General features: G+C 37.4%; 1 protein-coding gene across 1 annotated transcript; it reads right to left on the bottom strand.

Annotated features, from left to right (window-relative positions):
* Positions 1–18,392: 18,392 nt before the first annotated feature.
* On the bottom strand, positions 18,393–23,003 carry LOC104233134 (probable lysophospholipase BODYGUARD 3). The gene is made up of 4 exons (XM_009786459.2): positions 21,999–23,003; positions 21,577–21,905; positions 21,139–21,338; positions 18,393–19,029 (listed from the first exon to the last, which is right to left on the bottom strand). Exons 1-4 carry the CDS (start codon positions 22,588–22,590, stop codon positions 18,705–18,707), a joined length of 1,446 nt encoding a protein of 481 aa, XP_009784761.1. The 5' UTR covers positions 22,591–23,003; the 3' UTR covers positions 18,393–18,704.
* Between the last annotated feature and the right edge of the window lie 790 nt (positions 23,004–23,793).

The following is a 23,793-nucleotide window of genomic DNA, read 5'->3' as shown; positions in this document are numbered from 1 at the left end:
TAAGCAACAAGTTGATAAGCCGGAATGAAACATGAAACTTTCCAAAAGCATGTTAGAGATGGTGATATTTTAGGAGCATAGCATATCTACGTGTGATTCCTATCAGTAAAATGCTTAACCCTAACACATTTATTACCTCTTATCTAGTAAGCTTAAGGTGGTTGGTTTGTGGTGAAACTGGCAACACATCATTACTTCACAAGATCTAAGGGAGCAGTGGTAATGGATAACAATGATGAAATCGAGTTGGTCAGTGACAATCCGCGGGATCAGTCAATTGAGCAAGAGTTGGAGGAGATAAGAAAATTGAGACAACAACTGTCAGATGTATATCAAGCTTGGGTTTCCGGTCGACCTCCACCCCAGGGTCCTTCAGAGGGAACTTCCACCATACCCCAGGCAACTCAAACACCACTCCATGCAATGAGCGATCACATTCTACCACCAGGGAATGTGCCAAACTACAACCTCCACGCTGCCCCCGGTACCTCTAACATGCGACCTCCAGTCGCACCAGTTAGGAACACCCCTCTCGTCGTGTCGGGCGCACTAGTATATACAATCCAGCCACCACCTCCTATGACGAGGCCAAAACACTGAGCCACCATCTCATACTTATGATGGCCAATAGTACTCTCCAAATATGGCTTTCGGGGTCTCGACTCCATATAATCAGACTCCTCAGTATGAGTCACCAGTGGAAACTGAAAAGCCTGCTACGGCGGTTGAGCCAGATGAGATGGCCAGGAAAATGAAAAGTCTTGAACAGAATATAAAGAATATATAGGGACTAGGTGGTCACAAAAGTGCTTCATTCAGTGATCTATGCTTGTTCCCTCATATCCATTTGCCACAAGGGTTTAAGACCCCAAAATTTGAGAAATATGATGGGCACGACGACCCTATCGCCCACTTAAAAAGCACTGCAACCAACTGAGGGGTGCAGGAGGAAAGGAAGAGTTGCTGATGGCTTACTTGGGGAAAGCCTTGTGGGGGTAGCTTCTGAATGGTTCATTGACCAAGATATCTCTCACTGGCATGTTTGGGATGACATGGCCCAGGCCTTCATCAAACAATTTCAGTACAACATTGATATTGCGCCGGATCGTAATTCCTTGTCCAATATGAAGAAAAAGCCGACCGAAAGTTTTAGGGAGTATGCCATCAAGTAGAGGGAGCAAGCGACCAGAGTTAAGCCACCCATGGATAACCATGAGTTGATCACTGTTTTTCTGGAGGCTCAAGAGCCTGATTACTTTCAGAACATGATGTCCGCAATGGGTAGACCTTTTGCAGAAGCAATCAAAATAGGGGAGATGGTCGAAAATGGCCTCAAGACTGGCAGAATTGTAAGTCAAGCTGCTCTGAAAGCCACCACCCAAGCTATCCAAAATGGGTCGGGAGGTTTGGCAAATAGAAAGAAGAGAGATGAAGGGTCCATAATGACTTCGGGATCTAGAGGAGTTCAAAGAGGGGCATCGCACCCTTATGTGCAAGCTCAACAGGGACAATCTAGCTACCCTCAACATTATTGTCCCCCGCCAATTCCTCAATACTCTGTGGGCCCACCATAATATACAGTGTTCAATGCTCAATCATATGCTCGGCCTCCTAATCAGCAGGTACGGGCACCTGCTCCAAGGCCCCCCCGACCTCAGCAGATAAATTTTTGGGCACCCTACAATGCTCATCCCAGGCAGGATTATGGTCGAGAGCAGAGGCCGGCAGAAAAATTCACTCCATTGGTCGAATCATACTCTAGTCTATTCCAGAAACTGAAGCAAATGGGCGTGATTGGACCCATTGCTCCCTACCATATGCACCCTGACTCACATGGATTTCAAGCGAATGCTAGATGTGAATATCATTCAGGTGCCCCGGGGCATAGCACTAATGACTGTTGGACTCTAAAAAGAGCTATAGAGAGGCTCATTTCTGAAAAATTAATTGTAGTGACGAATGGCGAGGACCCTCCTAATGTGACAAACAACTCGTTGCCAGCACACAATGATGTTCATTTTGTAGGAATGATTGGCCGAGATCAAGAATACAAGCCGATCGGTCGAGCAGAAATAACAGTGGGTGCAATTCAAGAAAGAACAAGTCTGGAAGTAAGTCCCAGCTGAGATGTGCCATTGATTGTGAAAGGCACCCAGAGCTCAAAAAGGCAACTTTATCTGTTCCAAAAATCTCGAGGTTGGAAGTTCGCTCCAGTGTTCCAAGCCCAAGGTTATATGTACTTGGAGGCCACCCCGTGACAAAGCAGAAGTAGGGAGGTACGAAAGGTATAACAGAGCCGATCATAATCAAACCAGTCGTGCAACCCCATGTGACCAACACAAAAACCACTCCTTGGAACTACAACAAAACCGTGATGACCTACAAAGGCAAGAAAATCATAGATGAAGTGGGGAAACTGGAGGTTTGACTCGATCGAGGAGGTGTTACTCTCCAGAAGAGATGAGGAAGGCCAAGCAAATAAGAGAAGGCCAATTGCCAATAAAGAAACCAGTCACTGAAGCAGAGGCAGAGGAGTTTTTGAAAAAGATGAAAGTTTAAGACTACTCGATCAATGACCATCTAAGAAAGACTCCTGCCCAAATCTTTCTACTATCTCTGCTCATATATTCCAAAGAGCATGCCCGTGTACTAATCAAGGTCTTGAACGAAGCACATATCTCAGAGGAGACCACAGTGAATCAGTTAGAGAAGATGGCCAACAGATTTTTTGAGGTGAACCGAATCTCCTTTACTGATGATGAACTTCCCGAGGGGGGAGCGAGGCACAATAGGGCTTTGAACTTGATGGTCAAATGTGATGGGCATTATGTAAAGCGAGTCATGGTTTATGGAGGCTCAAGTGTAGATGTATGCCCTCTCTACCTTGCAAAGCATGAAGATCAATACAGACAGAATCCGACCCAACAATGTTCGCATTCGGGCCTTTGATGGCTCAGCAAGAGATACCATTGGGGAGATCAACCTCACCATGACGATTGGGCCGGTTGACTTTGAGATTGTCTTCCAAGTAGTAGACATGGCCACTTCTTATAATTTTCTTCTTGGAAGGCCATGGATCCATACGGCCCGAGCTGTGCCATCCACCTTGCATCAGATGCTCAAATTCGAACATGACAGGCAAGAAATTATTGTTCATGGGGAAGACGAGCCTTCCATTTATAAAGACCCGTTAATCCCCTGTATTGAGGCCAAGGAAGGGTGTGAGTCCATTGTCTATCAGGCTTTTGAAGTGGTTGTTGTGGACCATGTTAAGGAAGGAAAGCCTATTCTGCATCATCGTCTTTCTGCCACATCTGTAATGGTGGCTGCAATTATGTTGAGACAAGGTTATGAGCCAGGAAAAGGCTTGGGGGCATCATTGCAAGGAATTTCGGAGCCTATTTCTCCATTCAGTAACCAGGGTACTTTTGGCTTAGGCTTCAGGCCAACACAAGCAGACAAAAACAAAGCCAAACACCGCAAAAATCATGGATGGGTCTTGCAACAACCTATGCCTTAGATTTTCTATACTTTTGTCAAGCCACGACTCCAAGAGAGTCAAAATTCCTCGGCGCATGCAAACATTGATGAAATTTGCCATGGCCTCAGCTAGATATTTTCTGAAGTGAATATGATCCAGGCTGGTGAAGGCACTAGTCGTGCTGATATGCAACTAACTGACCCAGACACCATGCTCACCAACTGGGAAGCAACTCATCTCCCCACAAGGAAGGAGTCTTGGTAATTTACTTTTGCAGCTTCTTTTTGTATTTTGGGTTACTTTCAGGGTTGTAATCCAAACATCTCAGTATGATTGTTTTGTTTTGATGTTAACCCTTCTATCCTTTTGAATTCAATGAAATGCAGTTCAGTTTCCTATTAAGTTTCTTAGCTTTTCTTTTTTCTAGTTCTTGTCATTTTATTTCCATTTCAGTTTTGTTAATGCCGGCTTTAATAACATGGCATGCATGCGGAATTCACGCCCAGATCTTAAAAAGCTGTCTAATATCGAAATAATGCATCAAGAGGTTGAATATGATGAAGATGAGGTTGTTGAGGAAATAAAAAGAGAGTTGGAACAATTTGAAAACAAGCCTAAGCCTAACCTTAATGAAACTGAGCTGATTAATATCGGAAGTCATGAAGAAGTTAAAGAAACGAAGATAAGCATTCACACTAAACAAAAAACCAGAGATGCCTTGATTCAACTTTTATTTGAATACAGAGATGTGTTTGCTTGGTCTTATGATGATATGCCGGGTTTAAGTGTTGATCTAGTAGTTCATAAGCTTTCTGCGTATCCTGATTTTCCACCAGTCCAACAAAAGCAACGAATATTTAAAACAGACATGAGTGACAAAATCAAAGAGGAAATAATGAAGCAACTGAGCGCCAATGTGGTCAGAGCTGTCCGATCACCACCTAGGTGGCGAATGTTGTGCCTATGCTGAAGAAGGATGGAAAGACCAAAGTCTGTGTTGATTACAGGGACCTGAACAAAGCAAGTCCAAAGGATAATTTTTCTTTACCAAATATCCACATTCTTGTAGATAATTGCGCAAAGAATGAGATACAATCGTTCGTGGATTTCTATGTTGGGTACCACCAAATTCTAATGGATGAGGATGATGCAGAAAAGACCGCTTTCACCACTTCATGAGGTACTTATTGTTACAAGGTCATGCCTTTCGATTTAAAGAATGCAGTGGCAACTTACATGAGGGTTATGACCACCATTTTCACGACATGATGCACAAAGAGATTGAAGTATATGTCGATGATATCATCATAAAATCAAAGACACAGGCTGATCACGTGTGCGATTTGAAAAAGTTCTTCGAACGGCTTCGAAGGTATGACCTTAAGCTTAATCCAGCCAAGTGTGCATTTGGGGTTCCATCTGGGAAACTCCTCGATTTTATAGTCAGTCTAAGAGGCATTAAACTGGATCCATCTAAGATAAAGTACATTCGAGATCTGCCACCCCCGAAGAACAAAAAGGAAGTCATGAGTTTGCTCGGGAGGTTGAACTACATCAGTAGGTTCATTGCTAAGCTCACAACCACGTGCGAGCCCATCTTTAAGTTGCTGAAAAAGGATGCCGCTATCAAGTGGACGGACGATTGCCAAAAAGCTTTTGACAGAATCAAAGATTATCTGTCAAAACCCCCTGTACTGGTCCCACCTGAACCTGGTAGGCCTTTATTTTTATATTTATCGGTGATGGATAATTTCTTCGGATGTGTTCTGGGGCAACATGATGCAATATGCAAAAAGGAACAAGCAATCTATTATTTGAGTAAGAAGTTCACCAATTATGAGGTTAAGGACACCTTTTTAGAAAGGACATGTTGTGCCTTGACTTGGGTTGCTCAGAAGCTGAGACATTATCTTTTAGCCTACACTGCTTACCTCATATACAGAATGAATCTTTTGAAGTACATCTTCCAAAAGCCAATGCCCACTGGCAGGCTCGCAAAATGGCAAATCCTGCTCAGAGAGTTTGACATCGTCTATGTCACTCGCACCGTGATGAAAGCGCAGGCTTTGGCAGATCATTTGGAAGAGAATCCAGTTGATGATGAGTACATGCCACTTAGCATATACTTCCCAAACGAAGAGGTCAACTAAATAGAGGAAGTTGTTCTAGACGATCACCCTATATGGAAAATGTATTTTGATGGGGCTGTCAATATCAAAGGAGTTGGGATCGGGGCAATCCTCATCTCACCTATTGGACATCATTACCCCGCAATGGCCCGACTTCGGTTCTTCTGTACCAATAATACGGCAGAATACGAAGCTTGTATCATGGGTTTGAAAATGGCCATCGATCTGGATATGCATGAACTATTGGTTATGGGAGATTCTGGCTTGCTTATCCGGCAAGCCCAAGGCGAATGAGAGACTCAAGATATCAAGCTTATTCTGTACAGACAATGTGTGCAAGACTTGAGCAAAAGATTCAAATCCATCGAGTTCAGGTACATTCCTAGGTTTCACAACGAGCTAACCGATGCCTTGGCTACTTTAGCCTCGATGCTCCCTTATCCAGGCAACACTCATATTGATCCACTAGAAATCCAAGTTCGGAATCAACATAGTTACTGCAATACAATTGAGACAGAACTAGATGGTGAACCATGGTATAATGACATAAAACGATTCCTGAAAACAAGAGAATATCCAGAGCATGCTAAAGGAGATCAAAAAAGAACTACAAGGTGGCTCGCTAGTGGTTTTTTCATGAATGGGGAAATTCTATACAAGAGGACCCCAGATTTAAACTTTTTGAGATGCATAGATGCTACAAAAGCAGAGCGGATTATGAGTGAATTGCATTTGGGGGTATGCGGACCTCACATGAATGAATATGTTTTGGCAAAGAAGATTCTGCGGGCATGGTATTATTGGCTTACTATGGAGCGAGATTCCTTCAGATTTGTTCACAAGTGTCACCAATGCCAAATTCATGGTGACCTGATTCACTCGCCTCCTTCATAGTTGCATCCCATGTCCTCTCCTTGGCCTTTCGTTGCTTGGGGAATAGATGTCGTTGGGCCGATCGAGCCAATGGCTTCAAATGGGCATAGATTCATTTTGGTTGCAATTGATTACTTCACCAAGTGAATGGAGGCCATCACTTTCAAAGCAGTCACCAAGAAAGCAGTGGTAGACTTTGTTCATTCCAAAATCATCTGTCGCTTTGGTATCCCAAAGACCATTATCACTGACAATACAGCCAATCTAAATAGTCATTTGATGAAGGAGGTATGCGAACAATTTAAAATCATGCATCGCCATTCTACCCCTTACCGACCCAAAGCCAATAGAGTCGTTAAAGCGGCAAACAAGAACATCAAGAAGATTCTTAGGAAGATGATCCAAGGTTCCAGGCAATGGCATGAAAAGTTGCCTTTTGCTCTTTTGGGATACCGCATGACTGTTCGCACATCTGTTGGTGCAACTCCATATCTACTTGTATATGGAACCGAAGCTGTAATACCCGCTGAAGTCGAAATTCCCTCTCTCCGAATTATTGTGGAATCATAGATTGAAGACGCCGAGTGGGTAAAGACCCGATTAGAACAACTGATGTTGATCGATGAAAAACGGCTAGCGGCATTGTGTTTCGGCCAATTATACCAGCAAAGAATGGCATGCACTTACAATAAAAAAGTGTGCCCAAGGCAGTTTAAGGTAGGACAGCTGGTTTTGAAACGCATCCTTCCGCACCAGGTAGAAGCTAAAGGAAAGTTCACCCCGAACTGGCAAGGACCCTACATCGTCAAGAAAGTGTTACCAAAAGGGGATTTGCACTTGGTAGATGAATAAGGACGGATACCAGACATGACTATTAACGCAGATGCAGTCAAAAGATATTATGTCTGATATGTATCCGCTGTAGAATTTTCATACATCGATTTTCTCAGATCGAGATGACGAAGGCTATCATTTGCTCGCAATTCCGAATAGGTGTCACCCTTTTGTTAACTCTTTTGAGATGTATTTGTCTTATTTATTTCTGGAACCTGTGTACTTCTAATAAAAAAAGCCTAACAACAAATCCCTGAGTCATTGAACTATGTCCGACCTGATTCCGAAAGGATACGTAGGCAGACTTACCCTGGGTTCGGTCCCCCCAAAAAAGATCCATATTCCCAATACTCCAAAACTGAGGCAAAAGTTTATTTTATTTCACGGTTTTTATGTAAAAACGGTTCCAAAATTTGTAATTCAGTTCAAGGTTCATTTTGCCTTTTTACCTTTCAAAAACTTCTGATAGTTGTTTTTTGAGAATGTTTGAAGTTCCCATGCCAAAGGCGTTGGGTAACCTCCCTCATGCAGTATCTTAGTCAAAAAAAATTTAAAAAAAATGAGAGAATCTTATAAGTGAAAACCCGTACGGGCACTATAAGGCGACCGTGAGCAGAGAAATGAGACAGTCTTATTGGTGAAAACCCAGATGGGCACCATAAGGCGACAATTAGTAGAGAAATGAGAGAGGTTAGTTAGCGAAACCCTGCAAAGGGCGCTACTAGCCGAATGAGGGTCTTTGATTCTCTAGCATGAACACAACCAAGACAAGTTCAAGATGAACATTTGCGGCGGATTTTGAGAATTAGACAGCTTAGACGGATCATGCGTCCAGTCCAAAATGCGTGTCATGATTCATTGAAGTCGTCACATACCTCCAGATAAGTCTCCCTATTCCTTTCCCCGAAAGGGACACCTTTCATTTAAGCACAGTTCTTTTATTCTATTTTTACCCATATTTTTCTTTGAGTCCCTTTCGGTCTAATCCTGCATCAAAAGTGAAGCAAAGAAATGGCTGCAAAACTAGCTACAGTTTCCCCGTAATATCGAGCACAATTTGGGGCATATATAGCATTGACGAAGGCACGAATCCATCTGAGATATCATTTGATAAGGCGAACAAAGTGTTTCAAAGAAACTGGAAAGTCACATTAGCAAGACCTGCTTCATGAGAAAAGTTGATAAGCACTACAGACACAAACTAATACTGGGTGCAAGACAGTTGAGTTTGATTTTAAGGAAAAATTGTGTTGCCTTAGAGACAAGGGTAGCGATACCATGGATATCTGGGTATGAAACAGTTGGGGGCAACATTGGAAAGCCAAGGTCTCTAAAAAATGATACAGAGCAGCCGAGCATCTATGTACCACACTGACAGTATCACTTCTTCGATAGCAGTGGTCGTGAATCAAACTACTCAGGGCATCAAGGCCACAAACCAACCACCACTTTGAAAACTCATAAATTTTTCTTTGTTTGAAGCAGGAACAAAGTAGTGCAAAATGTCGATCCTAAAAGAACGAACGTCACCAAACGTAAGCTCCTTAAAATCTCTATTTTTTTTCTTTTTCATCATGCATCACTATTGTTCACACCTCCCAATTACGTAGCTTAACTCAGGTAGAATCGTTTTGCCTAGGGGGATCCAGCTCATAGTTCCGGGTAGAAGTACTCTTCACTCAGGTTGTTTTGCGCAGCTTAACTCAGGTAGAACTGCTTCACTTAGGGGGATCCAGCTTATAATTCCGGGTAGAAGTACTCTTCGCTCAGGTTGTTTTGCGTAGCTTAACTCAGGCAAAACCGTTTCGCCTAGGAGGATCCAACTCATATTTTCAGGTAGAAGTACTCTTCGCTCAGGGTGTTTTACGCAAGCTTAACGCAGGTAGAATCCTTTCGCCTTGGGGATCCAGCTCATATTTCCTGATAGAAGTACTCTTCGCTCAGGTTGTTTTGCGTAGCTTAACTCAGGCAAAACCGTTTCGCCTAGGGGTATCTAGCTCATATTTCCGGGTTGAAGTACTCTTCGTTCAGGGTGTTTTACGCAAGCTTAACGCAGGTAGAATCCTTTCGCCTTGGGGATCCAGCTCATATTTCCAGGTAAAAGTACTCTTCACTCAGGTTGTTTTATGCAGCTTAACTCAGGTAGAACTGTTTCGCCTAGGGGATCCTGCTCATAGTTTCGGGTAGAAGTACTCTTCGCTCAGAGTGTTTTATGTAGCCTAACTCAGGTAGAACTGTTTCGCCTGGAGGGATCCAGCTCATAGTTCCGGTTAGAAGTACTCTTCGCTCAGGTTGTTTTGTGCAGCTTAACTCAGGTAAAACTATTTCGCCTAGGGGGATCCAACTCCTAGTGCCGGATAGAAGTACTCTTCGCTCAGGGTGTTTTATGTAGCCTAACTCAGGTAGAACTATTTCACCTGGAAGGATCCAGCTCATAGTTCCGGGTAGAAGTACTCTTCGCTCAGGTTGTTTTGCACAGCTTAACTCAGGTAGAACTGCTTCGCTTAGGGGGATCCAGCTCATAGTTCCGGGTAGAAGTACTCTTCGCTCAGGTTGTTTTACGTAGCGTAACTCAGGCAGAACTGTTTCGCCTATGGGGATCCGACTCATATTTCCGTGTAAAAGTACTCTTCGCTTAGGGTGTTTTATGTAGCCTAACTCAAGTAGAATTGTTTCGCCTGGAGGGATCCAGCTCATAGTTCCGGGTAGAAGTACTCTTCGCTTAGGGTGTTTTACTCAAGCTTAACGCAGGTAGAATCCTTTCGCCTTGGGGATCCAGCTCATATTTCCAGGTAAAAGTACTCTTCGCTCTGGTTGTTTTATGCAGCTTAACTCATGTAGAACTATTTTGCCTAGGGGGATCTTGCTTATAGTTCCAGGTAGAAGTACTCTTCACTCAGGGTGTTTTATGTAGCCTAACTCACGTAGAACTGTTTCGCCTGGAGGAATCCAACTCATAATTTTGGTTAGAAGTAATCTTCGCTCAGGTTGTTTAATACAGTTTAACTCAGGTAGAACCTTTTTCACCTAGAGTGATTCAACACTTTATCAATAATACATGGTGCTAACGCCTGATTCTATTTCCTTCCAGTAAGATAGGGTACCAGCCCCTAGTTACATTTTCTTTCAGTAGTACAGGGTACCGATCCCTGGTTACACAATCATTTGTTACCAAATTTTATCTTTTTTATCTAGTTTATACTACTATTTCTATTTACCTTTTCAATAAAGATAATTTACAGATTTCTCTAATAACTCACAAAATTTTTCTAGTGCCAGACTAGGGCAGAAAATTTTTGTTCGTTTTTGTTTGTCTTTGATCGCTTTGCAGGCTCTGCCGTATAGCACAAGTGAAAGCTTGCAGTTTCAGTTTCTCATCAGAAGAAAGAAGTCCTTCGATCACAAGATAGTTGGAGTTAGCTTTGATAATGTGTCAGCAACCCAGCTTCTCAAGATTCATCTTCTCAAATTCTGATCCAGAAAGCAAACAATCGAGATTGAGTCATAATCTTTTCTTCAAAAGAATCAAGATCCAATCTAAGGTCAACGCAAGCGAGCAGGTCAAGAATCAAGATTTGACTCCAGAAGACGCATATATAGGAATTTTGTACTCTTAGTTTGCAGACATATATAGTACTCTTCTTTTTTTCTTTTTTGATGTAAGAAGCGAGTAACAACAATAGCAATAACGACAGAAACAGCAGCAACAGTCTTAACTCTAGTGTCCGGTAGTCCCAGCTACCAAATTTTTTTCAAAACTACACTGACCTGATTCCTTTTTAGCCAAGGATATGTAGGTAGCCTCGGAAGCAAGGTTCGGTCACTTTTTTTCAAAAAAGAAAATTGCTTCCATTGGAGTGACATGTGAGCAAAAATTAGCTATGGCATTTACTTTTCTTTGCACGAAAACTCTTCATGTTCTCGAACAAAGAGGGGCAGCTATGAACACCTAATTTTTGCACTATTTTAACACCTACTAAAGTTATTAGTGTTTTGTTATTTTAATTATTTTTCTCAATTTTGTGACTTTAATTGCATATTTCCTATCATAAAATACTAAAAAAAATAGTTCTTTATTCATTTGTGCATTTTAAGAATTAACTAGCTGTTCAGTTGGTGAATTAATCTAGTTAATTGATCATTAGAATAAGTTGTTTAATTAATTTATTTGTGTAAAATTAGTTTAATAAGTAGGATTAAGGGAAAATGGGCTAAAATTAATGATCAGGTGGCTAAGAGTGTAATATCATGTTTAATTGAGTGGCTGCCAGGAAAAAATTCGAAACGACGTAGTTTCAAGGTGAAACTACGTCACTTTGTTTAATAAAATCAAGATGAAATCTGAGCCCTCCCTTATCCTTGATCCAATGGCCGAGATTTAATTTCGCCTGGCATATAAAAGGCCCAATAATCAGATTTTTGGCTTCATTTCACTCTCCCAAACCCTAGAGACCCCTTCTCCTCTTTTCTTCTTCCTCCACCGCCTCTGCTCCACCCGCCGGAGTTCGCCACCGGCGGCGGCCAACCTCCAAACCACCCCAAAATTTTACCATTTCATCCTCTCAACCTCCTCTCCATGAATCCAAGCCTCATATCTTCCAAATCCCAACCAATTTCCACGAATCTAGCCTAAATCAAAACCCTAGCCACCACTTTTTGATAAATTCGCGGAGATTGAGCCACCCTTTCCACCTAATTTTTACATACATAGATAGAGCTCAACAAGGGTTACCATTTGGCATTGGTTTTTCCGGCGACTCCCACTGCCCCGCCGCCACTGCTTCTCCTTTTCTTTTGTTTTTTTTTTCTTTTTTCTTTCGACCCAAAGGCATTTGTTTCCTTTTGGAAAGATGCCAGAATCTATTGGTTTAGCGTCTGCCAAAAAGAAACATGCGCCTCGTGGTCGGATACCCACCAATTGGCATCCCGACATCTTCTAGTGGCTCGAATAGTGTCAAATGCCCTCGATTGGTATAAACCTTACTTCCTCTTTATATTCTCTAATTTTTCGCTTTTGCAATTAGTATTCGTTTTAAAGGTTTAATTTCTATTAACGTAGTTGTTAGTTAAGTGCAATTGAGTATTAGTTTTGAATTACATGTTACTTTATAAATGCGAATTTCAGTTCTTCGACCTAGCCAGTCGAGTAGTTTGTTATTGTCTATTGGTTCTGATTTTCGGTTCTTCGACCTAGCCGGTCGACTATTTTGTGTGAACTTGTTGAGTCTGAATTTTCAGTTTTCCGACCTAGCCGGTCGATAGTTAAGTGTTTTATACTAGTTTCATGACAAATAAAAAAAAAGATTAGTTGAATCGTTTATTTAGTTAGTCGTTTGTTAAGTTATTATTAGTCATGTGTGATAATTTAGTAATGCTCGTTCAATTATTATTGCAAAACTAAATTGATTTCAATCTATTTAGTTTGAATGCTTAGTTCGGCTATCTTTTAAGTCTTGTTTCTGTTGTTTCAATTCATAGTTTGGTTAGTTTGCAGGTTTGAGTTTTGAATTCAGCTATTTATTGATAAAGTCAGAGGGTACTCGAGTATAGGGCGCATGTTCGGTTGCTTTTACTATTTTAATAGCTATTTTGAGCACACTATTCCAAACACTATACACAGTTGGTAAAGAAACTGTCCTTTAGACAGATTTTTCACCAAAAATTTGTCCATTGAACTGTTGGGACAGATTTTTGGTAGAAAATCTATCCTTTGGATAGGTTTGCAATAATAATTGATGGCCACCCTTTCCTATAAAAGAGAGGTCTTCTTTCAATTAATGGGGACTGGATCTTGCACTTACACACACTCTAACACACTTAGCCATCACCTTCTACACCTTAAAAAAGCACAAAAACTTCAGAAAAGATCAGCTGAACATACTGAATAGTGAGCTGAAAATTCTGAACTTTGTGAGTGTTTCTTAGAGTGTAAAACTTGAAAGAAAATAGAGTAATCCTAGGTGATTGCTTGGGGAAATAGTTACCGGTTTCAAATACTTTCTTGCTGGATTTTTCTGGGATGTTTCTCGGGTCATAAGTTGTTGATTTTGCTGCTGTGGCGTTGCTGTGGCGTTGCTCAAATTCAGTCCCTCCCTTGCTAATATTTTTTCTCTGTTGATCAGGTAATTTCTTCAATTGTTGTACTACTTTTGGGTCAAGAATGAATGCAAAATGAGATGATTTAAGCTTCTTTAGTTTACTTCCATGCCTTCAATAAGGTCTGCTCCTTATGATGAATATGTATAGAACACCTGTAATTAAATAGTTCCAGCTTTCCTTATTTTCTTGTCAAGTTATTAGAGTTGCGGATACAAGTTATGTCAGGGGTGTGTGAATTACTTCATATCAGTTTCTTTTTTATTCATATTTTTGTGTTGTTCTGGAAATCAACATGCGGATTTTAGTTGTGGAGATTGCTTAAATTTATAAATTGAAAGTAAAGTTTAGTTCTTATCTCATGTGCTGGAAATAATTAATCCAAGTTAGTTAAATATTTAAAGCAATGAACGAGATTATTTTCTTGATTGTTCTGTGTTTGTAATTAAAAATTATTGTTTGAAGCTTAAATATCTGTTGTTGTTGGAGTACCATTCGAGTTCAACTAGTGAATGATGGTTGCTCAATTTCTTCTAGATTAGTGTCATTTACAAAATTTTGTATAATTTTGTTTTACTCATGCTAGTGGTAGTACAATATGAAATTTAACAAAGAATATTTTCTGTCATTTGGGTTCAAAGACCTTGTCAGATTCATGTAACTATCTTGACTCTCATGTTAGTTTAAGGTTATTTCTCATGGATATCGAAAATCTAAATTTCCTCATAAAGTAGAATATGTATACGGGTTTGATAAGATCATGGTATCAATAAGTTATTTCTTTTCTACTGGGGATGTGAAAGGGTTTTATCTTTGAGATTATATTGGTGTAAAGATTCTTAGTGAACTTTGGCTAAATTTTAGTTCCATATAAGAATAATATTTTGCTTAAAGAAATATAAATCTGTTAGGCCAAATAGGCATGAGATCGTTAAGATATTTTTAAAAAAATATATATTTTTACATTTTTCATAAGTAAATAGAAAAGAGAAAGGGAAGAAAGAAAGTGATTTGCGGCAGTTTGTTTCTTGCATTTAGAATTAAAAAAATGATGTTTTAAAATCATAATGGGCCCAGTGCTATTCTAATGACGAAAATCTCCAAATCATTCCATTAAGTTGATAAAAGTTAGCCATTCAAATATAAGTGTTTTAGTTTTATCAATTAATTTCAAAGAGCTATATTCTCTTTAAATATTTATATGACTTATTCACTTCTAAAATAGAAGGCTAGTGAACTCTTCATCAGGTGCGTTAATAATTTCAACACGACCACAGATTCGCTTGCATAGCGTGATTGTGACATTCAATAATTAGCTTTGCAAATAAATATCATGTCTCATCTTTTAGGCCCAATTATTTTTGTCATAACCACGGACTCGCTTGCGTAGCGCGGTAGTGATATTTAATAAATTTTCCAAATTAATTTCTCAAGTATAAATGTAGTAATTTTCTCAAAAGTAAAAGCACTACAAATAATTGATTGTCATGATTTCAGATTCTCTTGCGAGGCGCGATTATGATAAATTAATATTTTTTGTTCGATCATGCATTCACTTGTGTAGCATGGTTATGACAATATCCAAAAATATTCTTTAATAAGTCTAATAATTAAGAAATAAAAGTGGGTAGGTAAAACATGAAAATCTTATAAATTACATGTCCAAAATTAATTGAAGCCAAGTTTAAGTCAATAAAGCAACCGTGCTAGAACCACGGTACTCGGGGAATGCCTTACACCTTCTTCCTGGTCAACATAATTCCTTACCCAAACTTTGTTTTCGCAGACCAATAATAATAGAGTCAAACCTTCCTTTGACTAGGGATTCAAACAAAAGGTGACTTGGAACACCAAAAAAAAAAATCAATTACAAGTGGCGACTCTGAACAATAGAATAATCCCTACTTAAATTTGTCACTTCAATTGGAAAAACTCTTTAACCCACGATCCATAACATAATATTCTTTCGGGGGTAGAAAAAGGGGTGTGACAATTGTTCATGGTCTTATGTACAAAAATTGACAAATTAAATGAGATGGCATAACTTTTGTAGCTATTTCCATCCCTTGTACCAATTTTGTTAGCCTCTCAGCTACTCATGCAAGGATACTGTTTTGTATATTTTCGTTTCTTTTTTAAAACTCCAAGCAAATATTTCTACTATTTTGTTTTATACAAATATTTTAGTAGTTGTCCCTAAACGAGGAAGGTACTTATTCTGTGTGGTAGTAACTATTACAATAATTATGGTTGACATGTACATAAAAGTTAGAATAATTAAACTTGCATAGTTAGAAAGAGAAGTTTTAATTGAAAGTATGACGACTCAAAAATATAACATAGTGCATATTTTGACTTCATTCATAAGAGGTAGTACCATAGATATTTAATAATGTTAATTGTACGTGCAATTTAATGTTTAATTTATAGCCCAGTCAAATATTTTTAGAATATATATACACAAATATATAATTGTAAATATATTATGTAAATATTTATATGGGATACACGTGCAATGCACGTGCCCAGATACTAGTTAAATTATACTTTACATCGATGTTTCTAGATTTAGTAGTTTAACTGGTTAGAATGAGCTGTTTACTTTACTTGTAGGACATGTTATAATGTACGCCGTACTTATTGCATGTCATCTAAACTTGACAATAATAAAGTATAATGTCAAAATAAAATACCATGTACAAAAGTTAAACTCAAAATTATATTATTCCAAACTCTCTCGAGTTCTCTTGATCCTACACCACATAAAGGACAACGTCCATTAAACTCAACTTATATTATATATTTCAAATCTCATAAATTTTCCTTGAACCTACAAGAACACTAAATATAAAGGACAAATATTAGTATTTAATATTTCATCTTAAAAAGAAACCCATAATGAGTAGAAAGAGACCTTGCCCCATTATATGCTTACCATTTGTACACAGATTATAGATGACAAGCGGCAATATTATAGCTTTCCTAACAGTAGCTACTGAGCCATGAAAGTCTTACCTTCACTACTTTACACTATACTTTCTTTGCTTTCAATCAATTCCATATTAAATGCACCCAGTAGCAAATCACTCACCAACGACCAATGTCATTCACCCTTTAATTTACCGCCCCTTTAAAATTAACAAGGACTAGCTTCAAATGCGAAGCTATAATTTAAAGTTTATAAATTTTGAACTTGTCATCAAATTATAATTCATTTTAGTTATTCCACTAGGTTTATCTTTAAATATTTATATATATTTAATAAATTTTCTAATATAAATATAAAATCTAAACAAAAATTATTAAATTTGTCCGAACTCGTAATTAATACTCTAGCTCGCCCTAAGCAAAAACTAGTTGGATTCTCAAATTTTGGTGGCTGTTGTGCTACACAAGTATACTGGTCTGCCAATGAGCAGCAACTCTCATCCATTTGATCAGACCCTACACTATTTATTAGTACCACTTTGGTCCACTAATTTAAAATCTTTAGCTTATTGCCTGACAGATGGACTCCTATATCTGACACTTATATATTGTATCTCTTTCCCCGCTGTAGTTTATGGTTGGCATTCAATTTTCTTAACAATGATGGAATCGCACTGTTTAGTTGATCAATTTTTTTATTTTGATTCAAAATAAGTATTCATTTATATAACCAATAAACAATTCAATTTGTTTTTTCAAGATTACCCTCATATAAGTATTCTTAAAAAGTCTTTTACTTCTCACATTATCTATGCTACAACATTTAATTAAGAATAGTTTAGTCATACTAATTATTTTTATCTAGAATTTAGTATTTTCTTAATGGGTGTGCCTAAAGCAAATTGGTCATTTATTGTGAACGGAGGGAGTACAAACATAGTGACTTTGATAGTAATATTTTGAGTCTCTCCTCCTCAAGAACCTTTCTTGATTGTTAGACAAATGTCGCATCTAATAGATGTAGGTGCTTTCGAGTTGATCTTTGGCTTCTTTGTCTTATCTTATAAAAAGAAAATCAAGTCAGCTACTAGTTCGTAATTAAAATTTTTTTTAAAAGGAAAACTAATAAATTTGTGATTTTAAGCCTATTATGATATCTTGTGCAGCATAAAACCATATCATTAACGATACCAAATGAAATATTAAAGTTAAGTTAGTTTTAAATATATAAGGTATTGTTTTTTGTTTTGTTTTGAAACGACTAACTAAAGTAATAATACATAAAATGCGATGGAGGGGTTATTAGAATTATTTTGGCATGACTGATCATATTGAGTTGATAAGAAAATGTTCCTTCAAAATATTACTAAAACATTACACCCTGTTTCCCATTATTGTTGATTATAATCATTTTGGCTTTTATAAAACGAATTGAGTCGTCTATATTACAGTCTAAAACTAGACGGGGGATAATGCAATGTATTCCTTCTGTTGCAATTTATGTCGTATCTTTCAAATTTTGAGAGTCAAACTTTTAAATTTAATTTGACCTTAAGTTCAAATATAGAATCTTTATATTTTTTAAATTAAATTTACATATTTAGAAACTACTAAAAAAATTCAATAAGTCACAATAATTAATACTCCATCCGATCCACAATAAGTGATCATTTTATCTTTGTCATGCCCATTAAGGAAATACGAGCTCCTATAGAAAAAATGATTTACTAAATTAGCCTTAATTATTTATTATTTTGGCACATTGGAATATGTAAATAAGGGCAAATTTTGGAAAATAAAATTAATTCCTTCTTGATTATGTAAATGGACACTTATTTTGAACTAAAATAAAAAATATAAATTGGTCACTTATTGTGAACCGGAGAGAGTAATTCAAAATATTTAAAAGACATAAAGAAATCTTGGAAAGAAGAACCCGTTTGACTCTCAAAATTAGAACGGTGCTAATTAGGACGAAGTAATTAATATGCCAAATACTTGAACTATCATTCAAAAATAAGATGGAATATAAGTAAAAGCAAAAGAATAAATAAATATAAAACTTTCGACTATTCATTGCTCTTAATATAATCGTTGATTATCACATCCCATTATCATTTTTTGGTGATATTTATACTAGACTATCTAAACATTCAGCTTGCATTTCCACATACAAATTCAAAGAAATTAAAATAAAAAATAAAAAAGAAAAGAAAAAGTAAACTAGCCCAATCAGACTTTCATTTTGTCCAAATATTTGAAATAGGATAGAACTTTTTTACTTTTGGTGATAAAAATGATGGTGGGGAATGCACATTAATTCTTGAACTTCTTCGTGTCATCAAACAAGTTGAGAATTAAACTTAGCCTGTTGAATTTCTCCAAATTTCCTCAAGTTCTCTGGCAAAAGATCTTTGTCTGCCGACAACAATGGTGATGTGATCTTTCTTCTCGACCACCTTAACATGAGCACGAGGAATTCTTGACTGTACATTGTAGCTGCATTCCACCGGAATTAGCTCGTCGTCTTCGCCGTGGAATACAGTGACTTCGCATTTTAGCCTGTTCCTCACGATGTCTAAGTATCCTTCTATTTTTCCAGCAGTTCCACATATTATGTTGTGTAGTGTATGCCATGCTGCGTTGTGTGTGTGGCAGCAGAACCCCTCTATTAAATATGTCTTAATCCTGCATTCAATATTCCGTCAGATTCTACTAGCGAATTTAACTTCTATACACTAACAATACAACGAACTTTTACATACGGATGGCAATGGGGGGCGGGGCGGGACAGGTGCAGTGCAGGTTGGAGCTTAAGCCGCAAAATTTCAACCATCCCCACCCCGCATTTTTTTTTTTACACGTAAGTTGCTATAACAAGCATGGATAGATGCCTATGTAACATGGCAAGTGACATGTTACAACAGGTAGAACGTAGAACTATATATATGCAGGTAGTGAAAAAATATTTTTATCGTCACTGTATTAATTTCAAAATTATTTACTACTGTAATAGATACGTAAGTGTCTAATTTCTCAACAAGATTTGACTATTAAATGTATACGTTTCGTCCTTTGTTCTTGGTCTTCACCAAATTCAAGGACTGGGTGTTTGAACCACACAACTTTGTCACTGTTCTTTCATAGTCCTTCTACGTTATTATTTGGAACGTATACAAACTGAGTAATTGAGATAATAATTAAGAGATGCTGCTAGCTGCTAAACCAACCAAAAATAAATCGAGAAATAATTATGAGAAAGGAAGAAAAGGTTGGAGCAGTAGATGCAGTTGGTTGGTCGTTGTTTGAGTTAATAAAGAAAACCCCATTGTATCATTTTCTCTGGATCTTTGATGCACAAACATTTATTACAGCAATGGAAAACTACATGAAGAGCGCCGATGATTACTGTTCATATTCTTTAATGCAAATATTGAAGGCCCTTTAGTATTTCTTTGTTAGAATAGTATCCTATTGTTAGGGGCGAAGGTAGCCTTATAGTTACGGGTTCGATAGAACCCAATAACTTTGGACCAAACCTTATATTTGTATTAAAAAATTTATTAAATATGTATAAATAGTGTATCTAAAACTCAGTAAGTAAAAAGAATTATAGTGCAGAACCCATAAATTAAAAATTCTTGATTCGCCTCTGATACACGTATACTAAAATCAATATGGTGAGAAAATTGGTACATGTTACGTGGAAGGAAATAAAATACTCCATTATCTCTTCATTTTTTCCCATTGAGGACATATTTATGTATTAAAGTTTGAAATGAATGTCCACATAATAATGGGCCATTATATATGCATAGGTCTCTGCATACCTCAACCATAGACCTAAAATTACGACCTAACACAAAGCTACTTGGTGCGCCATGTGACTAACTTAAATGACGTGGATTGGAAAAACTCAATCCTCCAATTGTGTACTTAAAAGAAGAAAAAAGACGGTGGACAGGGAAAAGATATGACAGAAAAATTGTGAAGGATATATAGTCAAGGGAGTAGGGACTATGATAAATAAGTTTCTAGATTTTGGAACTTTGATTAGTGTAATCTCATTAGAAGGAGCACGCACCAAATAAATTTATTTCTTAGCCTTAATGATTCTTAGCTCAATATGGAGCCGCTGAATATAGTTGCACTACGAGTATCATAGCTTAATTCTTGTGTGGTCCAAAATTATGCATACAGTTGGTAATTGGTATGTTCATTTCCATGATTCTAAATTGACATACAATTAGATATCTCTATAACAACATCTTTATATAAGAACCATTCACTATGTATAAAAGTCAAGTTTTTTCAGAACCGATTTTTATGTTATGTTATAATATATGTCCTTTATAACATCACCTCACTATAACAGCCAAAAAATATCGAAACAAATATGGCTGTTATAGAGAGATTTGACTGCATAACAAAATCAACCATTTCAGAAGCCCCGGTAGTAAGTTATTTCGACATGTTAAATGACTTTTTTACAATATGAATTGCCATGTATGCAAATTCAACTAATTAAACGTGAAACATTGCTAGGAATATGGTCACTATATTTGCTTAGGCAAATTCAAACACGTATTCTAGTTGCTTTTGTTTCGCTATCTATATGTTGGAAAATAGAGAGACCATTTTTTGACCTCATATAAATGCATTTAAATACAATAATAAAGTCATAGTTAATTGAGGTAGTTTGGACAATAAAACCTAATCAAAGTATAGAGGAGACAGGGCATAAAGTGGAACAAAGCAAGAAGTAAATGTGGGTAGGAAAATGTTTGCAAAACACACCTGTTTCTGGTAATAAGTTTGGTGAGAAACTCCCACAGACGATGATTTTTGCAGATGACAAGGCAAATGGTTCTGCTTACGTGTTCATACCAACATGCTATAGACGAACCAAAGGCAATCGGTGGCCATACTCGCCTTGGCGCTACTCTTCTCATCATATATTGCGTAGCTTGTTCTCCCTTTGGTGCTGGAAAATATGGCTGTCATTTTTGTCATAATAAATGTCATCACAAGGAAAAATAAAATAAAGTAGTTAACCTAAATAATCACTAATTCAATCACTTGAACCAAAAATAGTAATATATGTATAATAAGTGTACTATCTAAGTATACTGATTAGGAAAAGTAAACAGTAAATATGTCCGACTATTTGTATAAAGATCCCATCGTTTTTCTAATAATTAATTGGTCACATGTTGAAAACAGGTAGCTGCTTACCGGTGCAATTAAAGTGAGGGATTTGACTGAGCCAGGATACTTTACAGCTAATGCTAGAGCCAAAATACACCCCAAGGAATGTGCCACAATGTGGAAAGATTTCACTTTGTATGGCTCTAAAACTGATTTCTCAATCATGTCTAGATGTTCTCTTATGGTGTAAAGTGAATCATTTGGCTTTGGACTTCTTCCAAATCCTAGCAAATCCACTGCAAATAACCTATACTTTGATTTTGCTGCCTTTGAAAAGTTTGGAAATAGTGTCTCTGTCCAAAATGCCGATGATGATATGAACCCATGAATGAAGATTACATCCTCTTGCACGTTCTCTGATTATATTCAAAAGGTGTTAATTAAACCAAACAAAACAAAAACATGAATAAAAATTAAGAAATAGAAGCTGTAAACTTATTTTGGTATACCTTTGGAACCATCAACTCGGACAAAAAGTGAATCTTTGCTAGAAGATGACCAAGAATTACAAGTTTTACAATCACAATCCGACCATCTAGGATTAAGATCATGAGATTTCTGCCCACCAATTTTGCCTTGAAGCATTTCCACAATGGTGGAATTAACAGTGAAAGTTGAACGTACACTTCCATTTTTCAACCTCTCACAAGACTGTTGTATAACAGCAGCATTGTCCAATTTACGTCGCTTTAGCTCATTCACTGTAGATTTCGACACTTCGGATACTAACGAAGGCCGAGTGTAAAGAGTGTCTGAAATTTCTTCAAGATGCAGCTTGCTAGAAGAAGTCAGGCACACAATCTTTGATTCTCCTTGTTCAGACACCAAGATTGTACCACTGCTCGTTATAGCTTCTTTTGTTGAAGAACAATAACAAGGCTTCCACTCTGCTTCAATAATGAAATCAATGACTTTGTATGTGTAACAGAGAAGGAAATCAAGAATGTCGAGAACAGTGAAAACAAGGAAACTGATGGCTTCATTTAACACTTTCCCTGCTAGTATAAGGCTTGATCTAGCATTTTCTTTAAACGCGGCCATGAGTTTAATTTTAAGATTGTCGTTAGCCTGTGTTTTTACAATGGCGAGGCACCCAAAGTGCCAATGCCACTAAAATCTTGAGCTTGTTCTCCTTTGTTCTTGGATTTTGATTATTTCCAAATGGCTATGGCTAATGAAAAAGAAAAAGACCAATGAGATTGAGTTTTTGACTAGAGGATTATTTGAGGAAAGCGTGTGAGAATGGCTTCTTTTTTTTCTCAAAATTTGGTGGGAGAGAATAGGAAGATAGATAAATAAAGAGGCTGAGGATCTAGACACGTAATTACTGGTAACAGATCAATGAATTCATTGTTACATTAAAAACATTGCCCCCCGAGACTCTGAAAATAAGAAGAAAAGTTGGGTGGTGGTTGAACCTCTTAGTAAACTTTTATTATTTTTCTTCAACCCTTGTTTTACTCCATAGAATTTGGCTTCCTATTTATAGCTAAAAAATTGTTGAAACCCCAAAATTTTGGCTAAGTGAACGTACACCACCGATTGAAAAATGCAACCACTAAATCTGCATATATAACCACCTCTTCGAATCAAACAATTAAAAAAGAAACAGGATTTATTCTTCTCTAATGTAAGTATACCTAAAAATATGTAATATTTGGAAAATATCTGTTGTTGGAATTTTGTTAGTTAGATTGAAGTAAATTGATTCTGGAAAAATTCATTCCCTTATAGCTTTGTTTGGATGTTTGTATCGTTTGCTGTTGTTTCATGATAATACACGACCATAACGCAACCACACCAAATCAATCGTTACATAAAGTGACGCATTTCTTCGTTACGTAACGACGGATTTAACGATATAATACAATAAAATTTATGTAACAATAACATAATATAATAGGTAACAACCATCCAAACAGGCTGTTAGTTGTAATCATTATTAACTTATGAGCTTCGCTTACCCATCAGAATACTCACCTTTAATCTAGGAGAAGCACCAAATTTTATGAAACTATCTTTTACACAGTTCATGAGCTAGAGAATGTAGCATATAATTTTTGCTACACACGAAAGAGATGATTTGACCTACTCCTTTTCTGAATTATATTGTAACAATAAGATTCAATGTAGCCAATTGCATATAACATACCATAAGATTTTGCGTATCTTAAATTCTAGAAAGTTTCTGGTATAACAAAATTAATTAGCTCTTACTTTCTCCGGTCCACAATAAGTGATCAA

This window comes from Nicotiana sylvestris, chromosome 8 (assembly GCF_000393655.2).
Source record: "Nicotiana sylvestris chromosome 8, ASM39365v2, whole genome shotgun sequence".
NCBI lineage: Eukaryota > Viridiplantae > Streptophyta > Magnoliopsida > Solanales > Solanaceae > Nicotiana > Nicotiana sylvestris.
Note: the sequence above shows the minus strand (reverse complement) of the source record. Positions and strands in the feature narration are given on the sequence as shown.